General features: G+C 39.5%; 1 protein-coding gene across 2 annotated transcripts in view; it reads right to left on the bottom strand.

Moving 5' to 3' along the window:
- Window positions 1–26,731, bottom strand: part of LOC137250160 (tyrosine-protein phosphatase 10D-like) — a 332,713-nt gene that overhangs the window by 17,088 nt on the left and 288,894 nt on the right. The window contains exons 8-12 of one of the 2 annotated variants that reach the window (XM_067782530.1): window positions 24,729–25,035; window positions 21,372–22,054; window positions 20,845–21,103; window positions 20,643–20,771; window positions 6,029–6,398 (exon numbers count right to left, since the gene is read on the bottom strand). In XM_067782530.1, coding sequence (XP_067638631.1) covers window positions 6,172–6,398; window positions 20,643–20,771; window positions 20,845–21,103; window positions 21,372–22,054; window positions 24,729–25,035 — 1,605 coding nt within the window. In that variant the 3' untranslated portion in view covers window positions 6,029–6,171. Of the gene's footprint in view, window positions 1–6,028; window positions 6,399–20,642; window positions 20,772–20,844; window positions 21,104–21,371; window positions 22,055–24,728; window positions 25,036–26,731 lie in introns of those variants that run through there. The other variant, XM_067782531.1, reaches the window with a different exon arrangement.

Raw genomic sequence — 26,731 nt, 5'->3', positions numbered from 1 at the left:
TACATTTTTTAACGAGGATGTACGTATTTTAATAAGGGAGATCAGAGTTTTGTGTATTTAATGTTGAAAATGTTGATATAGCAAAGGAAAGTTACCGATCGTGAACAACTTTTTTCATTTTAAATTTTTTCTTTGCATATTTTGTTTGATTTGACAGCTGCTGATTTGCTATTCAATATTGAAAAAATATACTACGGTTTTTGATGTTGCGTATTTGCTATGACATAGCAAATTCATAGCCTTGTATTTGTTAGTGGTTTGTTAAAAATATACACAACTTCGCAATGCAATGATGCTAAACCATTTGCACAAAATCCTGAACCCCCTTGATATATCTGTGTGAAACCTAGTTTTAAAAAAAGGGTTGCTTAGGATATCAGTCAAGAAAACGGTAGGTATTTTGTAACGTCTGTATAGACTAGACGATAAATAATTTTTTTTAACTATTATTCCTATGTGCAATTTGACCTAATTATAATTATCCTTCCCGATAAAAATTAAATTTGCACTAGTCATATAATGATTATTTGTGGAATTTATCACAATCATAAAATGAATATTAATAAACAACAGACATAGATCAAAAAAAAGTTTTCACATGCAAATAGTTCGAACAGTTCTCCGATACATCGATTATCTTTATATTGAAGAAAAAAAATGTAGGCAGGAATGTATCACTGTTACAACTTAGTTTCTAATTATTTACTTATTATTTAAAATTTTTTTTTAATAGAATGAAAAAAAAAAAATAGATTCGCATGACTTAAAATGCTATTTATTAGGCATAATTACTTCGAAAGCCTTTCTTTCATGCTTACCGAAAGTTTTGTGATTTTTTTGCAACACGAGAAACCAATTATAAAATTACCTTTACATCTCCAGTTGCTTTAATTTAAAATTTTATTTTATTTTGATGATAACAAACGGTATGCCGGTGTTTATATGGTGAGTCATTATGTTTTAGAAACTACTTGATGTCCAAACTCTACTCATGTACCATTCGGGACTGGACCCTTTGACTTGAAGATATGGTAAACGTCTAAAACAGCGGACGACTGCTAATACGCGTCCAAAAATATGGGGAAAGGTGTCAAAAGATGCGTTTTGAACACTGTATTATTAATCCGAGGGTGGAAAAAAAAAAATTGAGTCTATCAAAAGATATTCACGAAAGCCAGAAAAATTATCCCCAAAACCGGGGTTGGAATCCATAGTATTTTTCCGCCGAACGCCATCCTAAATTGGTGGTCTTCGGCCGCGCTTACAAAAAATTACCCTGGCCAGTCCAACACTGCTTTGCGATGAAAATTAAATCCAAGCAACAAAGTACAATCCTGTGTACAACAAAATTACAACAATCACAAACAAAGTTTTTCAATTTCAACTGCAAGTTTCTCCTGACAGATTACATTTTTCTTTTCTTTTCCTTCGGGTTATTTACCTGGGACAAAATGTCTCTCCGGATATTTTTGGACTCACATTATCAGACGACCACCATTCTAGACTTTTACCGAAAATATTGGCCAAAATCATCGTATGAGAAAAAATCACATCTCTTAAACTAAAAACGGCAAGCCTCTTGTTATTTCGCAGGGCATATTTTCAATATTTTTTCATTTTCGGAATAGTTTTTTTTTCTTTCAAAAACTAACTAAAATGTATATATAAAACATGTTACGGTCCCTATCACTTAAAATCCTAATTAAAATATATGTGCGCTATCACTCACAAAAGAGCACGAGGAAAAAATTAGTGCTACAGTTTAAAAAATTTAAGTTGTAACAATCCCGTAAATACTTTCTTATCAAAGGAAGCCATTACAGAAATGATAAAAATCATCATTTTATGTATCGCTATTAAAACGTTCAGTATTCCATATTGAAAATAAAAAATTGAACCCCGAAGAAAAAATTTTATGAAAATTGTTGCCTGCTCGCAACGCAAAAGCTTTACACTTTTACCCTGCATAAAATGGTGGTGTGGCAATATATTTTCGTGACAATATATTTTCGTAACTTCACAAATTTTTAGCGAAGAAAATTGAAATGAAGGAAATAATTGCTAATGAATTTTTTTATCATTGAAAATTTGTGAAAATCAGCTAATACACGGGGTAGGCATTTATGTTCTTTGCATGCACTATAAATGTTCAACATTTTCTGGGGTAGGAGTAACCCTATTAAGGCTTTACCATTTACTTAGGCAACATTTTATTTCAGAAAAGAAAACACTATAAGTTCGGGTGAAACCGAACATTACATTTCCAGCTGTACACTTGAAATGCTGTTGTTGTTTGTTTTGTGTGCTTAATAGTGTTACAAGGCTGCGCACGCCCATTTTAAATTTAAAGAGTCTCAATATTAGTCCACACGTGAAATTTCAACATTCTAGGTGTATTATTTACTAAATAATCAGGTTTTTTGTTTTTTCCAAAATGTTATACATATATGTATATAAAAAGCGGGCGTGGTTATCATCCGAGTTCGCTCATTACAATACCAATCTTTTCTGGGTCCAGATAAGCTCGTGAACCAAATTTGGTGAAGATATCTCAATATTTACTCAAGTTATCGTGTTAACGGACATACGGACGGACGGACATGGCTCAATAAAATTTTTTTTTGGATACTGATGATTTTGATATATGGAAGTCTATATCTATCTCGATTCCTTTATACCTGTACAACCAACCGTTATCCAATCAAAGTTATAATACCCTGTGTACAAGTACAGCTGGGTATAAAAATTATAATATATTATGGATTTAGTAGGTATGTACACGTTGTGTATAGTTTAAATATTTTATTTAACCGATTCACCGTTTCAGTGCTATTGTGATATCAAAAATGGCATTCGATCACGGATCGTATGCCACGATACGGCCCTGGCTTAGAAATGACAAAGTAAAGTTTTAACAAACCTATTACCAATTGTATTTTTTTTTGTCAATATTAATAGTTTCGCTGAAGTTTCATCTGATTAATGGTGTCCTCTAGAATCTGAGCACTCTCTGAGCATTGGGTACCAGATCGCCCTTTTCGTTTTGGCAGAAATTTGACCCGGGATTGAAACCTTCCGTCGTTCGCCGAATTTTGATTAATATTTTAGGTTTTTCGTAAATTCTGCGCCGTATTTTTCGATCGGGTGACAGCCATGTAGCCATGAATCTTTAAATGTTGAAACTTTGAGCCGGATATTAAAATATTTCGAGAAATAGCGACGTCGATCGTCCTCACACTATTTATGATTATCTGAAATTGCTGTGCAAATATATTTTTATGAACAATATAGATTTTTTCATCGCCAAATACATGGAAAGAAGCGGTAGAGACTACAGATCTCGGGCCTGTATGTATATGTGTTCTATATGTGTATTTTTCATTTGTATATAGCAAGTGGGCATGGTAATCAACCGATTTTAGGATTCTTGACTGCAGCAATTCTATTTTGAAACGAACAGATGGTTATAAAGAATATCACAACATCTTCAACCGTTTTTGAAGTCGATGCAGAGATTTTCAAAAGATTCGAGGGGCCTTAATAGGCAATACCACGCGCTATTTTTCAAAATAGTTAAATACAGTTTTTAAGTTAACCTTACTAAGTAGATAATCATATAAAATTTTAGCAGTGAAGCCTTATAAATTACGAATATATCTCGTAAAGTATTGAATTATCACAGATTATATTTCATTTTGAAAAAATATTTATTTTTTACAGGAGTATTTGTCGCGGACAGAAGAAGTAGTGCGTTGAATTTCATTACAGTACATTTCTTTAAATGACAGTTACTGCAAAAAAAAAATGCGATGTCTTCATGGGGCAAATAGGGCGACCAATATCCTGATGAATGGATGAGCAAGTCACTAGGCGCCAAAAAATCGATTTTTTTTCGAGAACGGTTTTATTTAACTTGACTTGAACGGCCGGGCTAACAGAATTTTAATGGAAATTTAATAACTTCCCGATAAGCTGCTACACGCTTGAAACTTGGAATATACATAGTTCAGAACCCGATGACAATGCAATAATTAGAAAAAACTCCGATAGGTGGCGCATGGATCGAAATATTTCAAAAAATCGTATTTGTGGTCCGATTTCGTTCATATTGGGAACACATAATAAATACATGAATAGAAAGCGACCTATGAAAAAATCGACGCTAGGTGGCGCAAGGATCGAGATATTCAAAAAATTCATATTTGTGGTCCGATTTGGCTCATATTTGGAACACATAATACACACATGAATAGAAAGCGGCCTGTGAAAAATCGCCACTAGGTGGCGCAAGGATCGAGATATTCAAAAAAATTTATATTTGTGGTCCGATTTGACTATATTTGAAACACATAATACATACATGAATAGAAAGCGACCTATGATGTCCGATTTGGCTCATATTTGGAACAAATATTACATACAGTCCGGTAGCGATGAGTCGAGTAAAGTCTTTGGAAGGATTATGTATTGAGGACTTAGATTGTAACAAATTGTCAGGAAAGAGTCCTTGAAATAATGATTCTCTAAATGGACTAATAGAATGAGTAATAATAGGCAATTAAATAAAGAATAAAAACTTGAAAAAAAAATAATAAAAAAAAATATTTATGTTAAACGGTTTTATTGAAAGAAATACTTACAGAAGTAATAATAATTCTAGAAGCTAGAAAATAAATAGGTAGATCCAAGGTACTATGCGCCCAACGCTTTTATTTAATTGTCTGATCAACGCCCTAGGTTGATGACGAGTGTGATGTAATTATTGCTTTCAATAAAACCGTTTAACTTAACAAATTTTTTTATTATTTTAATTTAGCACAAGAAGCACTGCCACTTTGGATCGTAATTCATTCTTGTGCTTTTTTCATATATTAAAAAAAAAAAACAAAAAACTAGTTAAAATATTTGTATAGTCAGCCGAAATAAAAACAAAAGTAAAAATATAAAATTTGAATGTTAAAAAAAATGAATCAACTTCTTTTTTAAAACAATATAAATTCATACATCCAGGTACATAGTTTTAGTTAAATGTACAGAACATTTTTTTTCTGTGCCGGTGTCATCAGTGCAGGAAAATAATAATTAAGGACCCAAACATGCATACATACATACATTTATTTACAACTGTTTCTACAAACCCATAAACGGATTCGCGTATATGATGCCACCGTTCTCACCAACACCACCATTACCTGCACCATTTAAAGCCGTATTTCTCTTAATATTTGCTTTACATAATTTTGTATAGTTTTCGCCTTCACCAACCAATGTCGCGATTTCGTCGTCATCATTTCGCGTATTAAAACTGCTGCCTAATAATTGATCGTAACAACTAACATCGGTACTAATAACATCAGCCTCGATGTCGTCATCGTCCTTTTCCAAACTGTTGCGATTACTACCCGCTAGTGAGCTATGCATAGCATGTGAATCTTCATAGCTGCCACCACCACTGTCATCATTGGTATTGTGCGGCACATAAATGTGCATATCATAGACATCGTCGAATAGGCCGTCGTCCTCTACCACTACTTCTTCCGCATCTTCGTCGACATCAAGTGATCGTCGCCGGAATACGTCATCATCAAGCTCACCACCATGGGCTGAACCGGAGCCGCCACTTCCTGAGCCCGACACTGATGCTGAGCCACCACATCCGCTAGTACCATTTGCTACAATTATTACATCTTCCTCGGCAAAACTAAGGCGAACATTACCGGCGCCTGCACTACCACTCCCGGCGCTCGCATTGCTTATATTGCCCACTGTAGTACTGCGTGGACCGTTTCCAACAGTCCCATTTTCGCCACCACCACTTTTGTTATTTAAGCTTATGCCTCCTTTTGTATTACTACTGCTATTGCCATTGAGAAGTATAATCTCATGACTGAGACTAGTTTTAATATCACAGGATGATGCGCTGAATGTTATCAGCTGTGACTTGCGTCTGTGTTGGAGTGTGTGGTGACCATTAATTGAATTATTGCCCCCATTTGTTGAAATATGATGATTTTCCCCTCCTGAACCACCGAGGGTGTTGGTTGAGTGGATAATATTACCGCCGATGCTGATCACATCGATGACACCTTCTTTACAAATCATCGAGCTGGGCTTATTATCAACCAGAACGATAACTACAGAGTTGTTGTTATCGTTCTGGCTGAGCGAATGTCATCTATCTTCAGGTACATTTTCGGTATAAACATGTGCGGCTGCGGTGAATGACGATGTCATCGAATTATTATGTGCTGCCCCACCAAAGCCTGTCAAAGGCTGTTGGTCGTCGTGTATGATACCAGCATTGTCATTGTCGATCTCTTCAGCTTCATCTGGTTGCAATTCATAACCTTCAATAGTGGCAATCACTTCACCATTTTCATCGAACTGGTGTTGTTGGTCTACAGGATTTCAATTTTTAACGGGACGTGGTAAGTTTTTATGATGATATTTTACGTGTGAAATGCATGATTAAATGTTGATTGTATTGGGTAAAATGGTATCGGTAAGCATTTAGTTTTAAGATCCGCATTTCAGAATAGTGAGAAAGAGAAAAATTGCATATTTGTTTGTTAGTTACAGCAAATAACCCGACACCTTTCTAAGTTTGAGAAAATGTCAAAAGCATAAGTGTGACGCAATAAAGTTTTAATTTAGTTAAACAATTTGTTAGTAAATAGTAAATAAATAAAAGGGTACAAAGTGAAAAAGCGTTTTTTCATCATATATACATATATAAATGTGTCATTTCGTACATGCAGAGTGAGGAAATTTGTATGGGAAGCTAGCGCTATCCAGCAGGAAATGTTATGAACGAGACAAGGTATGAATATAATCGTGCTTTGCGACCACAGCGACAAGGAAAAGATGTACCCTTGGAGTTGGTAACGTGGTGGGAAAGATACTTTGCTGCCTAATACTGTCCTCTTCTCGTAATACTAAATACATTCTCCGATATATGTCATTCGCGCATCCGATATGTACATATGTGTGATGCAATATTTATATTTAATACAGTATGCTAATGCAATGTTTCACTCCTTAGTTTTTAGTCTATTGTCAATTTATATTGTTTCTTTTTCTTTGTTTATCACTCTCACCTTACTTTTTCGCTCTAATTTTTCATACTGCTTTGTTGAGCACATTTTGCTCGTTTGTTATGTTAATGGGTGATTTGACCAAAGATTGTGCTGACGGTGGGCATGTGAGGTGTATTTTGGGCCAAATATTCAAAATACGCAAAACCTTAAATATCTGCCATTTAAATTCTCGTAGTCTCACGGCTGCGAAGTTAGATTATCTTTCATATATATTTGATGATAACGTTATTGATTTAATTTGTATTACTGAGACCTGGTTCAGGTCCAGCGTTGATGATCACTCCTATAAAATGGGTAATTATGTACTATTGAGAAACGACAGAAAAGGCAATGTTCGCGGTGGAGGAGTTGCTATATATTGCAAAGGTGTTTTAAATCCTAGAAGAGTGTATCAGTCAGAACTTGGAAGTGAAGTGGAAAGCATTTTTATTGAGATAAGCGACACTCGGACAAAGTGTTTCGTTGCCTGTGTTTACAACCCTAACAGGTCCAATGACCTAACTTACTTATTTCAGAAGTTGACTGAGTTTTCTCTAAGTTATGAGCACGTTATTATTTGCGGTGATTTCAATATAGATATTCTTAGTAGTAACTCCCGATTTAATCCATCATAGATAGCTTTGAATCGTGTGATTTACACATTATAAATCAATTCGCGACCCGTTTTGCTCCCAACAGTAAACCTAGTCTGCTAGGATACTAATGTCAATTTCGTAAATCATTTTGACCAACTTCCCATGGAAGGCATTTCTGACCATGAAATGCAGATATTAGCGTATGACTTGGAATTTAATACTAAAGAATATGGCTTTGAATTAACATATAGGAACTACAACGGTTTTAACTTAGAAGTTCTAAATGAAGAGGCCTCTCGTCTGGATTGGAGAGGATGTGTGTATTTTTCTACGTTAGATGAAAAATTGCAATATTTTTATAACATTGTTAATTACCTCTTTAATGCACATGTTCCCCTAAAAACCATAAAAGTTCAAAGCCATAAGAAGCCGTGGTTTAGAGCGGAAATTTTAAATTTAATAAAAAAGCGTGGGAGAGCGTACAGGGAGTGGAAGCGGTCTCAAAATGCAACCCATTGGGAAGCTTACCGCGTTTTGCGAAATCGGGTTAATCTTTGCATCCGCGATACTAAGGTAGCTTATCTGAATGCTAAGTTTGATACTAATCGTCTTGAGTGCAGCATTGACCCCAATGTTATGAACTCGTTCTTTTTACGCGGCCAATCAAATGATAGTGAAAATAATGCTATTATTTATGAAGATGATAACGATCATAATAAAATAGCTGTAGCCGGGGTTAAAAGTCGGCCTACCTCAGGTACTTTTGATTTCACTGTGGTAACTGAGAATGATGTGCTAGGAGCTGTTATGGCTATTAAGTCTAATGTCGTGGGAATCGACGGCATTAGCTTGCGTTTTATCAAACTTATACTTCCCTTTGCCATCTCTTCTCTGACACATATATTTAATTTTTCTATAATAACCAGTGGATTTCCAAGTGAATGGAAAACGGCGAATGTTATTCCCATTCCTAAATCAAATTCTTCTGATTCCTGCAAAGACTTTAGACCAATTAGCCTACTGCTTGCGTTATCCAAAGTATACGAAAAGCTACTATCAAAGCAGATAATTGACAATATTCATGACAACCACTTGCTGTCTGAAGTCCAATCAGGTTTCAGAAAAGGGCATAGTTGTGCTACATCCATGTTAAAGATTCTGGAAGATATACGTCCAGCTTACGACAACAACGATCTTACGGTATTAGTACTTCTAGACTTCTCAAGAGCTTTTGATATGGTTGATTTTAAAATACTACTTCGCAAGCTCGAAAATTACTATAATTTCAGGCCTTTTGCAATTAAGTTAATGCAAAATTATATCACTGGCCGATTCCAGCGAGTTCAGTGCGGTGATAGACTCTCTGATTTAAAGTCCATAACGTTGGGCGTTCCACAAGGATCCATCCTGGGACCAGGATTGTTTACACTTTTTATCAACGACATAGTCGCCTGTTGCCGCCACGCATCTATACATCTTTACGCTGACGATACCCAACTCTACATGTCGCGCCCGATCGGGCTCTCCGAGGACTTATTTGTTAGGCTGAATAATGATTTAAAGCGCATAAGTAACTGGGCTCGCGCAAATAAGCTACATCTTAATGCGTCAAAATCTAAGGCGATTGCGATATCGAACGCAGCATACGATTTAAGCAGCCTTCCGGAAATTTTGCTAAATGATGATAAAATAGGTTTCCAGGATGTGGTTACCAATCTAGGCTTCAGAATTAATTCTAGTCTTACTAGTGCTAACCATATCAGCTTTGTGGTGGGTAAAATCTATAACACCCTTCGCCATCTTTACAGAACTGCCTACTTACTACCGCGAGACACTAAACTGAAGCTGGTAAAAACTCTTATAGTACCTCAAGTTTCTTACAGTGAACTTATATATGGTAACCTTGATTCGGTATCGCTTAACAAACTTCAGCTGGCCATAAATAATGCCGCCCGATTTGTTTTTTCTAAAAGAAAGTACGATCACATATCTTCGTGTGCCGTGCAAATACTCGGGAGTGATGTCTGCAATTTCTTAAAAATGAGAAATCTATGTTTCTTGCACAAACTTCTGCATTCTCAATATCCCCCTTACCTATTTAATAAGCTAACCTTGAGTCAGTCCACTCGAACATTGAATCTGTTGATACCGGCTTTTAAATACTCCACATCCTCTAGAATGTTCTTTGTCAGTACAATCAGTCTATGGAACTCACTTCCTTCCAAGACAAAAGCAATTCGTAAGGCAGGATGTTTCAAACAAGCAGTATTATATTTCCTAAACTCTTAACTTACCCTAATTTACATATCCCAAACCTTCATTCTTCAAATATTGGTCTGGAATTGTTTCTATCACACTATTATTAATTAAATACGTATAAGATTTTATTATTTTTAATCAAAATTTTGTACTCATTCTTTATTAAGTTTATTTATATGTAACTTCAATTTTTTTTTTTGATGTGATTGATGTACTACCTAAAAGACAGTGTCTTACTTGTACAAATAAGTTTTAAATAAATAAATAAAAAATAAATAAAAATAAAATAAATATAGCGAACAGTGGGGGAGCACACTTCTCAGCCTCTACTTACGTATGGCATCTACAGACAATCGTGATCGTGGCGCGACCCCGATTGGAACAAATAAACGTGAGGCGTGCGTTCGTGGAAATATAGATTCTGCGGAAAATCCGGAGGATAATGTAGGGTCTAAACACCGGGACAAAAGTCCCACAGGAATAATAAGGATGGCTGATATACAAATCGTGCTGAAGTTATGGAGGGAGCACCGGAGTCAATATCGGCCGTAAGGCTAATATCATCTGTAAGGTTCTATCTAGCTTACTTTGCGAAAGACTGAAGCCCACCGTCGACGAACTGATCAGTGCGAACCATGATAAAAAAATCGATACGCATCATCTCTGACATCGAAGAAGGAGTCTGCGCATTCGAGTTTTGGCAGTCACGTCATTGCTAAAAAATATCAATCTGAAACTGTGATGGACCTCGCCCCAGCTGTAAAAGCAATGTGAGCCTACAAATCCAGCGAAGAATCTTTCTTGCCAATAAATGAATAGTAATAGCGAAAAACATTGTAAGTGCTAATCACATTTTTTAAGGAAATCAAAAAATAAACCTCTATTATGGACTAAATCAACACTTTTTTGTTGTGGTTTTTCAGCTTATCACAAAATATGATATTTGGATGGATATATTATATTCGCTGAATTGATATTCAAGCAATGAAATAGGGCAATATTGACGGTTATATGCAAGAGGGCACCGCTTGCAGAAATTAGCGAGTACAGCGTTTTTGCCGATTGATATTCAAATGCTACTGCTTGACAAGTAAAGTCCTCCCCCGAAAAACGATAATATTGCTCTACAAGTCACTTATCTACCTGCCATGCAAACTTGAAACGAAAAAATGTATGCCATTAAAATAAGAAAAGAAGAAAAATAACAACCGGCACCGCAATTTGAAAGCAGAGTAAAAGGTCCTCCACTGAGTTGAGGGAGGTAGGTGGGGAAGGACTTGACTCTCTCAGCTGGCGTCAGTTACCGCGAAGCAGGGATAGCTAGCGTGACTTATTACGTAGCGACAAAATCACTTAGGTACAATGTAATTAATCCTATTGACCATTCCATTCGATCAGGGATCGCAAAACAAGATACATTCTGAAAAAGGGAGTTGTTCTCCGAGTACAACAGCTTTAATAGAGCTACAGTGGCGAAAATCTTAACTGTCCGGTGGATAATGTTTCTATACCGTAGAATTTTGCAGGGAAATCCAAGAACATAAAACCATGCCACTTTGTTAGACGCTTCCCAAGGCCGTCGGTTCTATGTACCGGAGCGACTCGGGATTTTTCCCGATCAAGGACTGCCATTTCAGTGTAACCCCATTTAATTTGTTGCGTTCCTCCCACAAATTGTCATCCTCCCAACAGCTCCATGCAGCGTGACTGCTCCATATTCTCTTGCTCAGGGAAGGTATCGAACCCAATCCGAGTCCGTCTCCTGACCCCGGTCCTGAGAAATGGTTTTGCTGCATCTGCCGGAAAAGAATCTTTTTAGAACGTTCATACTCTTGTCAGTGTGTCTCGTGTAAGGGATGGTTGCATCGGACAGGTTGTTCTAGGCTAGACCCCAAAACCAGACGTCCACGTAACTTCTATAAATCTTTTGTGGCTCCTTGCTGTTCACGTCCTAGGACGCCCGTAGTCTGCGCCTTAGAGCCCCCCCCCCCCCCCCCCGCTACCTTTTAGCAGCCCCGCTGCTCAGCAAGCCACAACAAGTACCCGCTGTTGCTCGCGCCCCACGGCGCCACCAACTCACACGGCTGCTCCCACTCATACCTACAATCTCCGTAGTAGAGTCGGGAGCAATGTCGAGCATCAGCCCCTGCCCCCGTTCTTCCCCCTCTTTTCCGGCAGCAATTGTGTAGGTCAGGGAAACAGACTCTTAGTCCCTTCCTCCCTTTGCACCGTTTTCCAGCACAGAATATATACGTTTGCGACATCCGCCCAATGCAGCTCCTGCCATGGACGGTGCCACTTTCCTAGATGTTCTGGTCTCCGCGACGGCAACCCCCCGACGGCGTAGTCACCCGTCACTTACTCCCAGATTGACGACGTGTCCCCCTATGCACTTCATAATTCTGCAGTTAAACTGTAATGGAGTAACTGGAAAGATCACGGAGATAGTCGACTTCATGAAGCGGCACAACATCCGCATTGCTGCGATTCATGAGATTAAACTCACTGCAAGATCTGCATTGCAGACCTGTTCTGGGTATAATGTCCACATAAAAGATCGCGAGAGCGGAAATGAAGGCGGCCTCGCGTTTATCATACACCACACTGTGCAATATCATATATTTGATCCCGACATCGACCGCAGGGACAGTGTCTTAGAACGTCAAGGATTATCTGTCCGGTCGGGCGATGTTAATCTAGAAATCATCAACATCTACATCCCTCCTGTCATCTGTTGCCGCAGTGGATACCGCCCTGATATCAGCGGCGTACTCACTGGAAACAATGGCATTATAATAGGCGATTTCAATGCCCATCACGATCTCTGGCATTCAAACTTGCGGGTGGACAGTAGGGGTGAGATGTTAGCGGATCAAATAGAAGAAACGACGTTCTGCACTATAAAAGGAGACGGCCCCACACGTATGGTAGGAAGCTGTCACAGTTCGCCGGATATTTCAATCGTGAGCGCAGAACTCGTAAACTGCGTCAACTGGCAGCCGATGGTAACATTGGCATCCGACCACCTGCCTATACTTATTTCGTTCGAGCGTCCCGCCGACTTCATCGTCGCAGAAAAACGCACTTTCATTAACTTTAAAAAAGGAAAGTGGGACGAATACAAATCCTTTACAGACAACCGCTTTGCTTCCCTCCCTATCACAACTGATGCCCGCCAAGGGGATCGTGCTTTCTGCAAGGTCATTGAATCTGCCTCGGCTCGTTTCATTCCCGCCGGCAGAATTTCCGGAATTCGGCCCGACTTCCCGGCAGAGGCCGCAAGTGTAGCGAGAGAACGTGACCTTATAAGACAGCTCGATCCCGGCGACCCCCAAATAAGGGATATAAACCAACGCATCAGATTGCTTGTGGATGAACACAAGCGGGCGAAATGGGAGGAGCAACTAAGTGGTTGTAGCCTCTCTGCCCGTGTAGGTAAACTTTGGTCCACTGTAAAGTCCCTATCGAATCCGTCTAGGCACAACGAAAAAGTTTCCATCGTTTTTGGCGACAAAATGCTGTCGGATGCGAAAAAATGCCAACAGACACGCACGTAAACATAAGTTCAGCACGTCACCAATTACCATCACCGCCAAACAGGTTGAGGATGCCATCGGTCATGCTAAACCATCCAAAGCAGTGGGCCCAGAGGGCATAGCCACGCCGATGCTTAAAAGCCTAGGGAAAGAGGGTTTCAAATATTTAGCACATGTCTTCAACCTGTCTCTTTCCACCTTTGTCATACCCAAAAAATGGAAAATGGCCAAGGTGGTCCCGCTACTAAAGCCTGGGAAACCAGCTAACATAGGAGAGTCATATCGCCCGATAGCCAAGACGCTTGAAGCCATTTTGCTCCCCCACTTCAAAGCAAATTTGCAGCTAGCCTGTCATCAGCATGGCTTTAGAAAACTCCATAGCACCACCACCGCGCTAAATGCCATTAGCACCCAGATAAATTGTGGTTTAAATCAGAAGCCCCACCATAGAACAGTACTCGTAGCACTACACCTATCAAAAGCTTTTGATACGGCCAACCATGGCACGTTACTGCAAGACTTGGAAGGGTCTACCCTTCCACCATGTCTTAAAAGGTGGACCGCAAATTATCTGGGTGGTCGGCTGGCATCGGTGCAATTCAGAAACGAAATATCGAAGCCAAGAAGAATTAAACAAGGGGTGCCTCAGGGTGGTGTCCTATCCCGACTTTTCTTTAATTTTTACATATCAAAACTAACTTCGCCACCAGAAGGAGTTACTATCGTTTCTTACGCCGATGACTGCACAATAATGGCCACAGGCCGGGGCCCGAAGATCGATGAGCTTTGCAACAGAATAAACGGCTACCTCTCTGATCTCTCCAGTTTTTTCGCCTCGCGAAACCTGGCATCACCGACTAAATCATCCGCGACCCTATTTACAACTTGGACGTCCCAAATGTCGACCATTTTGAACATCCACGTCGATGGCACTACGCTACCGACTGTCCTACACCCCAAAATCTTGGGTGTGCCGTTTGTTCAGGATCTACATTTTGGTGAGCACGCAGCCGCAATTGTTCCGAAAATCCAGGTCCGTAATAAAATCCTCAAATCCCTTGCTGGCAGTACTTGGGGAAAAGGAAAAGAAATGCTCATTACCACATACAAAGCAATTGGTCAGCCGTTTTCGTGCTACGCGTCCCCTATATGGTCGCCAAGCCTAAAAACTACCCACTGGAAGAAGCTACAGGCCTGCCAAAATACTGCGCTCAGAACCGCCACGGGCTGTCTTCTTATGCACCATCTACATAATGAGGCGAGAATACTCCCCATCAGGGAGAGAAATGAGATGCTAACCAAACAGTTCCTGTTGAATACCCAGAAACCTGGGCATCCCAACAGACATCTGATTGATGAGCCAGCACCGCCTAGGAACTTAAGGAGTCATCTCCGTAAGCATTTTGAGGAAACACGGCACCTGAGAACTCAGCCGTATGAAGCAAAAAAAACACAAGCAGGTCCTTGGTGAACTCCACAAACAGGCGTCGGACCTTTATGCCGGGAATTGCCCGGTGAATCCAGTACTCGGGGAACAGTATCCAAAACTTGCGGAAGAACGCATACTCCCCAGGGAAACGCGAGTCACTCTGGCTCAACTTCGTTCTGGATACTGTAACAGGTTAAACTCTTACATATCCAGAATCAACCCCGTCATATAAAATGTATGCCCGCTTGCAATGACACCAACCATCTCTTTAATTGGAATGTGGAACCAACGCTTCTAACACTCCTTTAATTATGGTCCACCCCTGTCGAAACAGCAAGTTTCCTTGGACTCCCGTTAAAGGATATTGATGACAATTTGTGATCGGTCGCAGCTATTAGGTGGGGCGAAACATTGCTACAACAACAACAACAACTTTGTTAGAACTTGTCAATTTCGTGTATAGTTTTTCTTGTATTAGCACTCAGTAAGGGTGAGGCTGAAGAAATTGTTAGTGGCATGAAGGATCTGAAAACCAAGTAAAGGAACAAATTAAAAATGTAAAAGAATGTACACGCTACTTAATATAAGATGTCCATTAACCGCTTATGCAAACGTTTCCGTCATTTTAAAATTACCGATAATCTTTATTCAATGGTAAGTAGCCTAACTTTGTACACAGTTTAAAGCTCTTATGATCCATGTATATTGGAACTACTTTCCGTCATCACTTGTGAAATTTGGTTCGTAGACCCCGTCGGAAAATTAATAAAATAAAACGAATCTCTTCTGATTCATCAGCAGATTTTATATAAAATATGATGTTTGCAATAATTTTTTTATTAACATATTTTAATATGCACATGTATTTATTGAAAAAAACTCCCTGTCCTGTTCGAGGAGAATGTGCCTGATATACTTTAATATATGTTTATATACATACTAGAAGACCCGGCAGACGTTGTCCTGCCCTAAATTTGGCCAATCTGCATACATTTTAATAAGCTTTTTCCGTCTGAATCTGCCCTCCGCCCCCTCTTCACTTTTTCCTAATCCTTTTATTCACTCCTCCCTCCGTCTTTTTCGCTTCATCTATCTCCATCTTCGTCTCATTCTATCTCTTTCTCAATCTCCTTCTCTCTTTTCTTTTCTCTCAATTTCTTCTCATTCTTCTGCATCCCTTATTGCCTGTCCAAGAAGGTGGTATGTATTTTATTCCAGTCCCAGTCCCAGTCCCACTCCGAGTCTCAGTCCCAGTCCCAGTCCTAATCCCAGTCTCAGTCCGTCTCTGGATAATATATTACTCTGTACAAAAGCACTCATCAACAGCTTTCATTTGATATCCATATTGTATAAACACTGTCTAGGCATTCACTGGCCCACGTTTTGGCCTATATCTCGAGACCTTAGTCACCCAGGGGTATGAAAATTACCCTCCGCTAAAGCACTCATCCACAGCTTTCATTTGATATCCATATTCTATAAACACATTCTAGGGGTACCCGGGTCCACGTTTTAGCCTATATCTCGAGACCCTAGTCACCCAGGGGTATGAAAATGACCCTCTAATAAAGCACTCATCAACAGCTTTCATTTGATATCCACATTCTATACACATTCTAGGGGTACCCGGGTCCACGTTTTGGCCTATATCTCGAGACCCTAGTCACCCAGGGGTATGATAATTACCCTCTACTAAAGCACTCATGAACAGCTTTCATTTGATATCAATATTCTATAAACACATTCTAGGGGTACCCGGGTCCACTTTTTGGCCTATATCTCGAGACCCGAGTCACCCAGGGGTATGAAAATTACCCTCTACTAAAGCACTCATCAACCGCTTTCATTTGATATCCATATTCTATAAACACACTCTAGGGGTACCCTGGTCCACGTTTTGGCCTATATCTCGAGACCGTAGTCACCCAGGGGTATGAAAATTACACTCTACTAAAGAACTCATCAACAGCTTTCATTTGATATCCATATTCTATAAACACACTCTAGGGGTACCCGGGTTCACTTTTTGGCCTATATCTCGAGACCCTAGTCACCCAGGGGTATGAAAATTACCCTCTACTAAAGCACTCATCAACAGCTTTCATTTGATATCCATATTATATAAACACACTCTAGGGGTACCCGGGTCCACGTTTTGGCCTATAGACCCTAGTCACCCAGTCTTACTTACTTACTTAATTGGCGCTTAACTGTCTAAACGGTTATGGCCGTCCAACAAGGCGCGCCAGTCGCTCCTTCGCTCCGCCAACCGGCGCCAATTGGTCACACCAAGGGAGTTTAAATCGTTTTCCACCTGGTCCTTCCAACGGAGTGGGGGCCGCCCTCTACCTCTGCTTCCATAGGCGGGTTCCGATAGAAACACTTTCTTGGCCGGAGCATCATCTTTCATTCGCATAACATGGCCTAGCCAGCGCAGCCGCTGCGTTTTAATTCGCTGGACTATGTTGATGTCTGCGTATAGCTCGTACAGCTCATCATTAAATCTTCTTCGGTACTCGCCATCGCCAACGCGTAGAGGTCCATAAATCTTTCGAAGAACTTTTCTCTCGAACACTCCCAAAGCCGCTTCATCTGCTGTTGTCATGGTCCATGCTTCTGCCCCATATAGCAGGACGGGTACGATAAGTGACTTGTAGAGTATGATTTTCGTTCGCCGAGAGAGGACTTTACTTTTCAATTGCGTACCTAGTCCAAAGTAGCATTTATTGGCAAGATTGATTCTTCGCTGGATTTCAGTGCTGATGTTGTTGCTAATGTTGATGCTGGTTCCCAAATAAATGAAGTCTTTTACTATTTCGAAATTATGGCTGCCAACAGTAGCGTGGTTGCCAAGGCGCATATGCGCTGACTCTTTGCTCGATGACAGCAGGTACTTCGTTTTGTCCTCATTCACCATCAAACCCATCTTTACCGCTTCTTTTTCCAGCTTGGAGTAAGCAGAACTAACAGCGCGGGTGTTTAGGCCGATGATATTAATGTCATCAGCATATGCCAGTAATTGCACCCAGTCACCTATCCTATATTTCAAGTTACATAGATCAAACTACACACGGGGTGCAAAACAAATTCAAAATCGGTTCAGCAGTTTAGGAGTCCATTGGCCTCAATTGTGTGACACGTGTTTTTTATATATTAAGATATACAAACGGTGTTAACTAAAATAAAAATGTTTAAATGGATTTCGTAAACATACTGTTTTGAGCTTTTAAATTTTCGCCTATTTTAAACGGCAAAAGCACATTAAGCCCTTTTTGTTCAAAACCTTGCAATACTGAGTGGGAGTAGGAGCAAGAACAAAGATAAAAAAAAACAAGTAAGTAAGGCTAAGTTCGGGTGTAACCGAACATTAGATACTCAGCTGAGAGCTTTGGAGACAAAATAAGGGAAAATCCCGATGTAGTGAAATGAACCTAGGGTAACCCTGGAATGTGTTTGTATGACATGGGTATCAAATGGAAGGTATTAAAGAGTATTTTAGAAGGGAGTGATCCTTAGTTCTATAGGTGGACTCCTTTTCGAGATATCGCCATAAAGGTGGACCAGGGGTGACTCTATAATGTGTTTGTACGGTATGGGTATCAAATTAAAGGTATTAATGAGGGTTTTAAAAGGGAGTGGCCCTTAGTTGTAGATGTGTAGGCGTTTTCGAGATATCGACCAAAATGTCGACCAGGCTGACCCAGAACATCATCTGTCGGGTACCGCTAATTTATTTATATATGCAATACCACGAACAGTATTCTTGCCATGAGCCCAGGGGCTTTTGATGTCGCCCTGCAGAACTTTTTCATTTCCTTCTACTTAATATGGTAGGTGTCACACCCATTTTACAAAGTTTTTACCAAAGTTATATTTTGCGTCAAAAAACCAATGCAATCACCATGTTTCATCCCTTTTTTCGTATTTGGTATAGAATTATGACTTTTTTTCATTTTTTGAAATTTTCGATATCGAAAAAGTGGAGGTGGTCATAGTCGAATTTCGCCCATTTTTAATACCAAGATAAAGTGATTTCAGATAAATACGTGAACTAAGTTTAGTAAAGATATATCGATTTTTGCTCAAGTTATTGTGTTAACGGCCATGCGGAAGGACAGACGGACAACTGTGTATAAAAACTGGGCTTGGCTTCAACCGATTTCACCCATTTTCACAGAAAGCAGTTATCGTCATAGAAGCTATCGTCATAGAAGCCCTTACCAAATTTCACAAGGATTGGTGAATTTTTGTTCGACTTATGGCATTAAAAGTATTCTAGGCAAATTAAATAAAAAAGGGCGGAGCCACGCCGATTTTAAAATTTTCTTTTATTTTTGTATTTTGTTGCAACATATCATTACTGGAGTTTAATCTTGACATAAGTTACTTATATACGATAAAGATATTAAATTTTTTGATAAAATTTGACTTTTAAATTTTTTTAAAAAATTGGGCGTGTTCGTCATCCGATTTTTCTAATTTTTATTTAGAACAACTATAGTAATAGGAGTAACGATACTGCCAAATTTCATCATGATCTTCAATGACTACCGAATTACAACTTGCAAAACTTGTAAATTACCTCCTATTAAAAGTGGGCGGTGCCACGCTCATTGTCCAAAATTTTACTAATTTTCTATTCTGCGTCATAAGGTCAACCCACCAAGTTTCATCGTTTTATCCGTCTTTGGTAATGAATTATCGCACTTTTTCTGTTTTTCGAAATTTTCGATATCGAAAAAGTGGGCGTAGTTATAGTCCGAGTTCGTTCATTTTAAATAGCGATATGAGATGAGTGCCCAAGAACATACCAAATTTGATTAAGATACCTCAAAATTTACTCAATTTATCGTGTTCACGGACAGACGGACGGACGGACATGGCTAAATTAATTTCTTTTTTCGCCCAGATCATTTTGATATATAGAAGTCCATATCTATCTCGATTTGTTTATGCCGTTACGGGTTACCGTTATGCGAACAAAGTTAATATACTCTGTGAGCTCCGCTCAACTGAGTATAAAAACAAGTAAAAGAGGCATATGTACAGAAACCGATATTGTGAAATATTAACCAATGGCTTAGAAGACTTTGGAGCTTTTTTTTTAACACGCTTATATTAGCTTTACTTGTATGCATGTTTGTTTTTAACTCTCTAGGCTAGGCGTGCAAAGGAGAGTTAGACCCATCTAGCGGAAATTATTGAAGACTCGCGGCAGATTTATTTAACTCCCTACAAAACGAGTTGTGCTTAATATCGGAGACACCCATGTGCTATAGTGCTATCAACATCAAATATCTAGATAATATCACACAATCAATGGTCTAAATTATCACAAATAAAAATGGTTCAAAAATGTTGCTCTAAATGGCGTGTTATTTTCTGGAGAAAATGTTGCCCTTATTTCGCACTAACCTTTGCTCTATGCACAATGGCTCTATTTGTGGATGATACCCCTTTTATTATTCAGTGGGAAAGACTTTGTGAAAGAAACACACAAAATCAAGAAAGAGCTGAGAAGAACCAGAAAGGCAACATTATTTTCAGAAAAAGTTAAACAGAAAACACATGAAAAATATCGCAATAATATATGTATGTGTTGTCGATTTTGTACTTTATTTTCTTACATGAATTAAACGCTTTTTCATTTTCACCTCAATGTAACAACACCAAAACAAAAAAATAATTATTAGCAAAATTTTATATGTTAGACCAATTACTAAGAGCATGAAAAGAACGGGCTTACCCTCGTAACCTTCATTATCATGAATTTCTCGCGAAGGGCCCACAATATTCTCTTTACCCTCAAGAACAACCAGCAAACATTGATGAATGCATATATATTGCTGTTCAGTTTGTACCATCCAAACTCGTTCTAGAATTTAATAAGAAATAAGAATAGTTGAGTCAAATGTAAATTGGATATACTAGAAATAGAAAATACATACCTTTGCGCATAGCAAACACAATGCCGAAAATATCGACAAAATCTGAAGTCTTTATTTGCTGCAGAATGCGGTCCAGCGTAATAAATGTGCCAGAACGGCCCACACCAGCACTACAATGCACAACAATTGGCCGCTGATCGGTACCAATACGATCACGAAAAGCACGCACGAAGCGTACCAAAGTTTGAGGTGGATTTGGCACACCAAAGTCCGGCCAAGTAGTAAAATGAAAATGACGCATGATTCGCTGCTCACTACCCTGTTTAATTAGAAGATAGACAAATTTTCAGCGTTTTATTGAACAACTTTAATCTTAAGCTAAGGATCCAATTCTCAGGGCATCATTTTTTTTTTGCTTTTTGGAAATATGTAGTATGTATTGGTAGGGACATACAATTTTCCGAATTTCAGAAAGCGTTGTACAGAAAAATATAGATTTCCTTAAACTGTTTTTATGTACAATTTAAGCTTTCTTCAAGAGCTGGATACTCAGCTTAAGCATTAGATAAAAATAATATTGTTCCTACCCTGCAAAGCATGAACTCTGTCATCACCCAATCAGCGTAGTGACTATCATTCAATATTTGCACTTTAATATCACCATAAAATACAGGAACAGTATCATTTGGCCAATACTGATCACATTTTTCACGCCCCTTTTCGAAACAGCGCGTTAACATAACAATGGCACGAGAATTACTCTCCCAACACATTCGCCAGAAATCGTCACGAGTCGAATGCAAAGGACCTTGTGTAACAATGAACTCTCGAGGTGAGTTATGTCCCGGTACATAATTTGCATTAATATAATCGGAGCCTTCATCGTCATCAACAGGCTGCAACTTGAAACGCGAATGATCGTACGGCAAAATGTTGGTAAAACGATTTTTAGGACGATTACATGGCAGATCGGCAAAAGTGCAAGGCTGATCACGACCCACATGTTTTAATTCTTCAAACTCCTCACTAAAACGGAAATCAGAATCGGCTGACATAAGGCGATAGTGCTCAGCAAAATTCTTTATTAAGATAGGACGGTTTTGTTCGATAACACTGTCTGGTAGGGACATATTGTCGTTGGCCCGTGAGTCTTTTGTTGTTTTGCGGCAACTGTTACGTCGACGCTTAAATACGAATAACGTGATAAGTAGCACAAAAATTATAGTAAGTGGCACAGTGATGGCGACAATCAGCGAAGTGTTATCTTGATCTAGAAATGGTAACATAAAAATATGATATAATTTTAGTGAAATCTTAATAATAATAGAAGTTCAACAGGGCGAACAATGAGTTGTAAAAAAACTTAGTTTACCAAAGCAATTCCACAGCGCATTTCGTCTTTACATTTAACCAGATCCATATCACAACATGTATTTCAACGTGTTGAATCCCTATCTAAAGTTCTTTAGCTCGACCATCCATAGTTAAGTAAAAGCTACGATTTTTAGAATTTATTGGCATTTTCCAGCTAAATGGGCCCCAGATTCGGATTCATTGCGTCGAAATACCGTATCTTGGTCAAATGTACACGACACGACCAGGGAGGAGGGTCATCCTTCAAATAAATCAAAATCCATAGGATATGCTATACCCAAAGTTTTGGAGAATTACTAAGGGCAGGTGAAGTAGTAATCTGGGAGTAAGGTCCTAAGAAGTACAGCTCAAACACGCAAAGCAGCGGAGATAGAAAGATATCTAGCGAATCTGAGAGTAGCGGTGCAAGAATACGTATGTGTAACAACGGAGGTGTAGGGTGGGAAATACAGTTGAATGATATGGATGGTTTTACAAATGAATCCCCAGGACAGCAAAGTAGCGTTGTACGAATTCCACCTAACTCTGTAAAAGGGTTCGTTCGATGTGTTGCTGATCCCGGACACATGGCTCTCATAAGGAAGAAAGCCGTATGAACTCATCACGCGAGGACCCGACTGAAGGCATTAAAAAGCAGGTATGCTCATTTCTAGTTAAATTTTCACCCTGAGGGTGCAGCCGAAGTAGCCATCGTGCGGAAGAAAGAACAGGTCTTTATTCTGCTATGAGGGTCACAACGCTGTTTTTGTTGTGCTAACAGTGCTTCGCCCCATTCAATGGGCACTACCACTCACAAATTGTCACCAAAGTCCTATAGCGGGAGTCCAAGGAAACTTCCAGTATCAACAGGGGCGGGTCATAGGGAGATTATAAATCAAAAGATGGTTGGGGGGGGGGGGGCACATCGAATGCAAGACATACATTACGTATGTCGGGGTTCATTCTGGACAAGTAAGAGTTTAACCTGTTCCAGTATCCAGAACGAAGTTGGACTGGGGTCACTCGTGTCTCTTTTGGTAGTGTGCTTGCTTCTTTGTAAGATCCTACTTTTGCATTGTATATTGATAACAGGGTTTACCGGGCGCGTCCTTATGCTTGTCTGGATCAAACGGCTGTGTTAAGCTCACAACGCTGGGAACATTTAGTGCCTCAAAAGGCTGTTAGATTAAGATGGGTGTAAAGATTGTTGGGTTAAATTCAAGTAATGTGCTTGATACAACATTGAGCTACAACAATGAAATTGCACTGTTTGACTAGAAGGCCCTTTATGGGTCATAATTTTCAGACCGTATATATATCAGCTTCAGCAGCCCCCTAAAGCGATATGATAAGGGAAGAGTCATTAGAAACCTTAAAGCAGCGGACAGGACCAAATTCCACTTTTTAGACATAAAACTTGGGCGCCTAAGGAGGTTACCACTGTATAAGTGTTTGAGAAACCAAAGAACATCGTAACCAAAATCTCTGATGAGCTCGAGGATTGGGAAAATCTATTGAGGATCTACGAATGGGAAATTAGAAGATCAAAGAGAGCTTCGCGTGAAAATTTATGGGCAGACGGTGAACTTTATAACGAAACAGTAAGATTAAGAAATTCCAATCTAGGGGCGAAATAGCTCTAGGAGTGATAACAAAGGTAACGGGGAATGTAGAAGTAAAAGTGGGGACGAATTCCAGAGTCCAGGTTGAAACCACCGAGTCCAGATGGAATAAAGCGAGTCGGTAGATAATGATCTGAGATAGTTATGTTCATAGAAAAGGCCTTCGAGTACCCCTCAGGTGTTTTCTTAGACACTTCCAGGGCCTTCAACGCGTTCGTGAAACTGGTGATAATGAACTTAATGAAGGCCTTGACGAGTTGTATTGGCTGTATATTGAGTTGTAGGTAGATTACGAAGTCGGTGAACAAGGGCAAGTCATAGGGCGGAGTACTAGTACTTCTGCTGTTGACATTCCAAATAAATCAACTGCGCAGGCCGTTCCAGAAGGGATTCGTGAAGCTCACGTCATAAGCAGATTAAGTCTCAGTTATTACAACTGGCAATAGCCTGCTAACAACTAGCTCTTTGAAAGATGGAGCGCTTCGGGATATACAAATGCGAGCATTCGACGACGAGAAAACCGCCAATGGGAATAATACGGATCTGGTCTTGTCCACTAGGAGGTATAAATCCCCGAGCAGGAATAGGTAGGAAGAGTCCGCCTGCGATAGAAACACAGTACAACATGCAGGAGAATACTGTGGTCTACGTGTGACCTTCCTCTCTCGTAACGTACTAGCAGCAAACTTTACATTATGAACGACCTTCCACTTAATTTGTTTTTTAATAATAATAAACATGAAAAATACGAAACTAGCTTGTTTAGTAGATAACTTACCGGGTGAAGTCAAGAGATCTTTTTGCGCAAGACATGTATATACATACATATATGATAAAGTAAAGTAAAAACTTGTAAGTAAATCTATGATAGAAAAGATTCCTAAATTTAATTTTTCCTTATAATTATGTTGGCAATACATATATATAATTAAGATATTTGTAATGTTATGCTTACATTGATCAACTTACCTGTTTGTATTGGGAAACTGTAAGCGGTGTCTGTAAACTTGTCAGGCGCGGTGAATGCCCTCACTTTGACTTTATATGTAGTGCCTGATTTTAACGGTCCATTGCAATAGCCTATTTTGCGATTGTCACAGTTTTCCGTGCCGATGGTAAAGTCTTCTACCGAACGATTTTCAAATGGATAATATGGATCGATTGCCTGATATGGTAGCCATACGCTATATGATTGCACATCGTGCCAACTTGGCATCTCCAATCCCGAAGCATTTTTAGAATCATCCTCAGCGACAATAATTGTATACCAACGGACCTTAAGATGAAATAATATATGTATTTCAAATTTTAAAATATAAGTACAGAGAAAAAAATAAGCATACATTTGTATTTTTTTTTAATAAAGATGAATAAGCCACACCTACACAAAACTCCGCTTTTCATAGCGAAATATATGACCTATTCACGTTAGCCTTTTTATCAAGCTATCTGTTTAAAAATTAGTTCTGCCTAATGTATTTTATTTTTGTAATAGAGTAAAAAAAAGAACTAAATGAGCTGATAACCTGATAGGATCCCCAAATGATCCCGAAATTATCCAGAAAAGGCCACGAAATGACCCCGCGGGATCCCGAACGGATCCCGAAAACCATGCGGAAATTCTCCGGGAAAGGACTACAAATGATCCCGAAATGACCCTGACGATCTCCAGAAAAGATCCCGGAAGGGACCCAAAACGTTCCCGAAATAATCCAGAAAAAGTCACGAAATGACCTCGACGGGATCCCGGACGGGTCCCGTAAACCATCCAGAAATGATCCCTGAAGGGTCCCCAAACGATCCCGAAATAGTCCGGAAACGACCCGGACGGATCCCGAAAACCATCCAGAAATGATGCCGGAAGGGCCCACAATGGATCCCGAAAAACTCCCGAAATGATCTTGACGGGATCCCGGAAACCACTCCGAAATGATGAAAAAGTCCCGAAATGAACCTGACGAGATCCCGAAAAGGATTCAGAAATTATTTCCCTGACGGGATCCCGAAAACCACCCATAAATGATCCCCGAAGGGTTCCAAAATGCTCCCGAAAAGTCCCGAAATTACCCTGACGGGATCCCGGGCGATCATACAGGAATGATGCCGATAGGGTCCCAAAATGCTCCCTAAAAGTCCCGAAATGACCCTGGTGGGATCCCGGACAGATCCCGAAAACTATCCAGAAATGATCCCGGAAAGACCCTTAAGTGATCCCGAAAAAGTTCCGAAATTACCCCGAGGGATCCCGAAAACCATCCAGAAATGATCCGTAAATAGTCCTGAATAAATTCCTAAAATGACCCTGACGGAATCTCGAAAAAGTTCTGAAATTACCCCGACGGGATCCCGAAAAGCTTCCAGAAATGATCCGGAAGGGTCCCTAAATAACCCCGACGGAATTACAAATATGGTGAAACTAATTATAAAAGCATGTTAATAAGGCAGCAGGCGCGTTGAAGCGAATGAAGAGATACATACAAACATACAGATAAAATAAAAGCGTGTTAATAAAAACAATTGAAGCAGGGTGGATGGCGGGAGGAAAGGAGAGCACAACTGATCGTTTTTCCAAAATTGTTTAGAGCTCGATCTGTATGATTCAGATACCAACAATTATTGTTTTAGGAGAAAACTACCTACTGTACACTATACTTCCATCATGGGTTTGAGACCACTCCTATCGAAAAGCGTTAGAAGCAATCAAGAATCTATGCGCCTGCTCCTCGATGGAATTCTTCCAATTTAGTCTGCGACTGTTTTTTAGATCCATATGCTTGCTGCTAGGTGAAAGGGTTGGTTGCTGGCAGTTAAACCGTGGCAGTGGAAAAGTAGGTGGCTTGTACTTTCTAGATTAGTAAATCTGTCTAATCCGAATTTAGCGTAACGGCATATGAATACGTACATAGTTTTACCAAATTTCCTTTCATGATTTCAGCCAACGCGGAAGGTAATGGATCCGATATCAGGACAGC

Source organism: Eurosta solidaginis, chromosome 4 (assembly GCF_040869045.1).
Source record: "Eurosta solidaginis isolate ZX-2024a chromosome 4, ASM4086904v1, whole genome shotgun sequence".
In the NCBI taxonomy this organism is placed as follows: Eukaryota; Metazoa; Arthropoda; class Insecta; order Diptera; family Tephritidae; genus Eurosta; species Eurosta solidaginis.
This window is presented reverse-complemented; position numbering and strand designations above follow the sequence as displayed.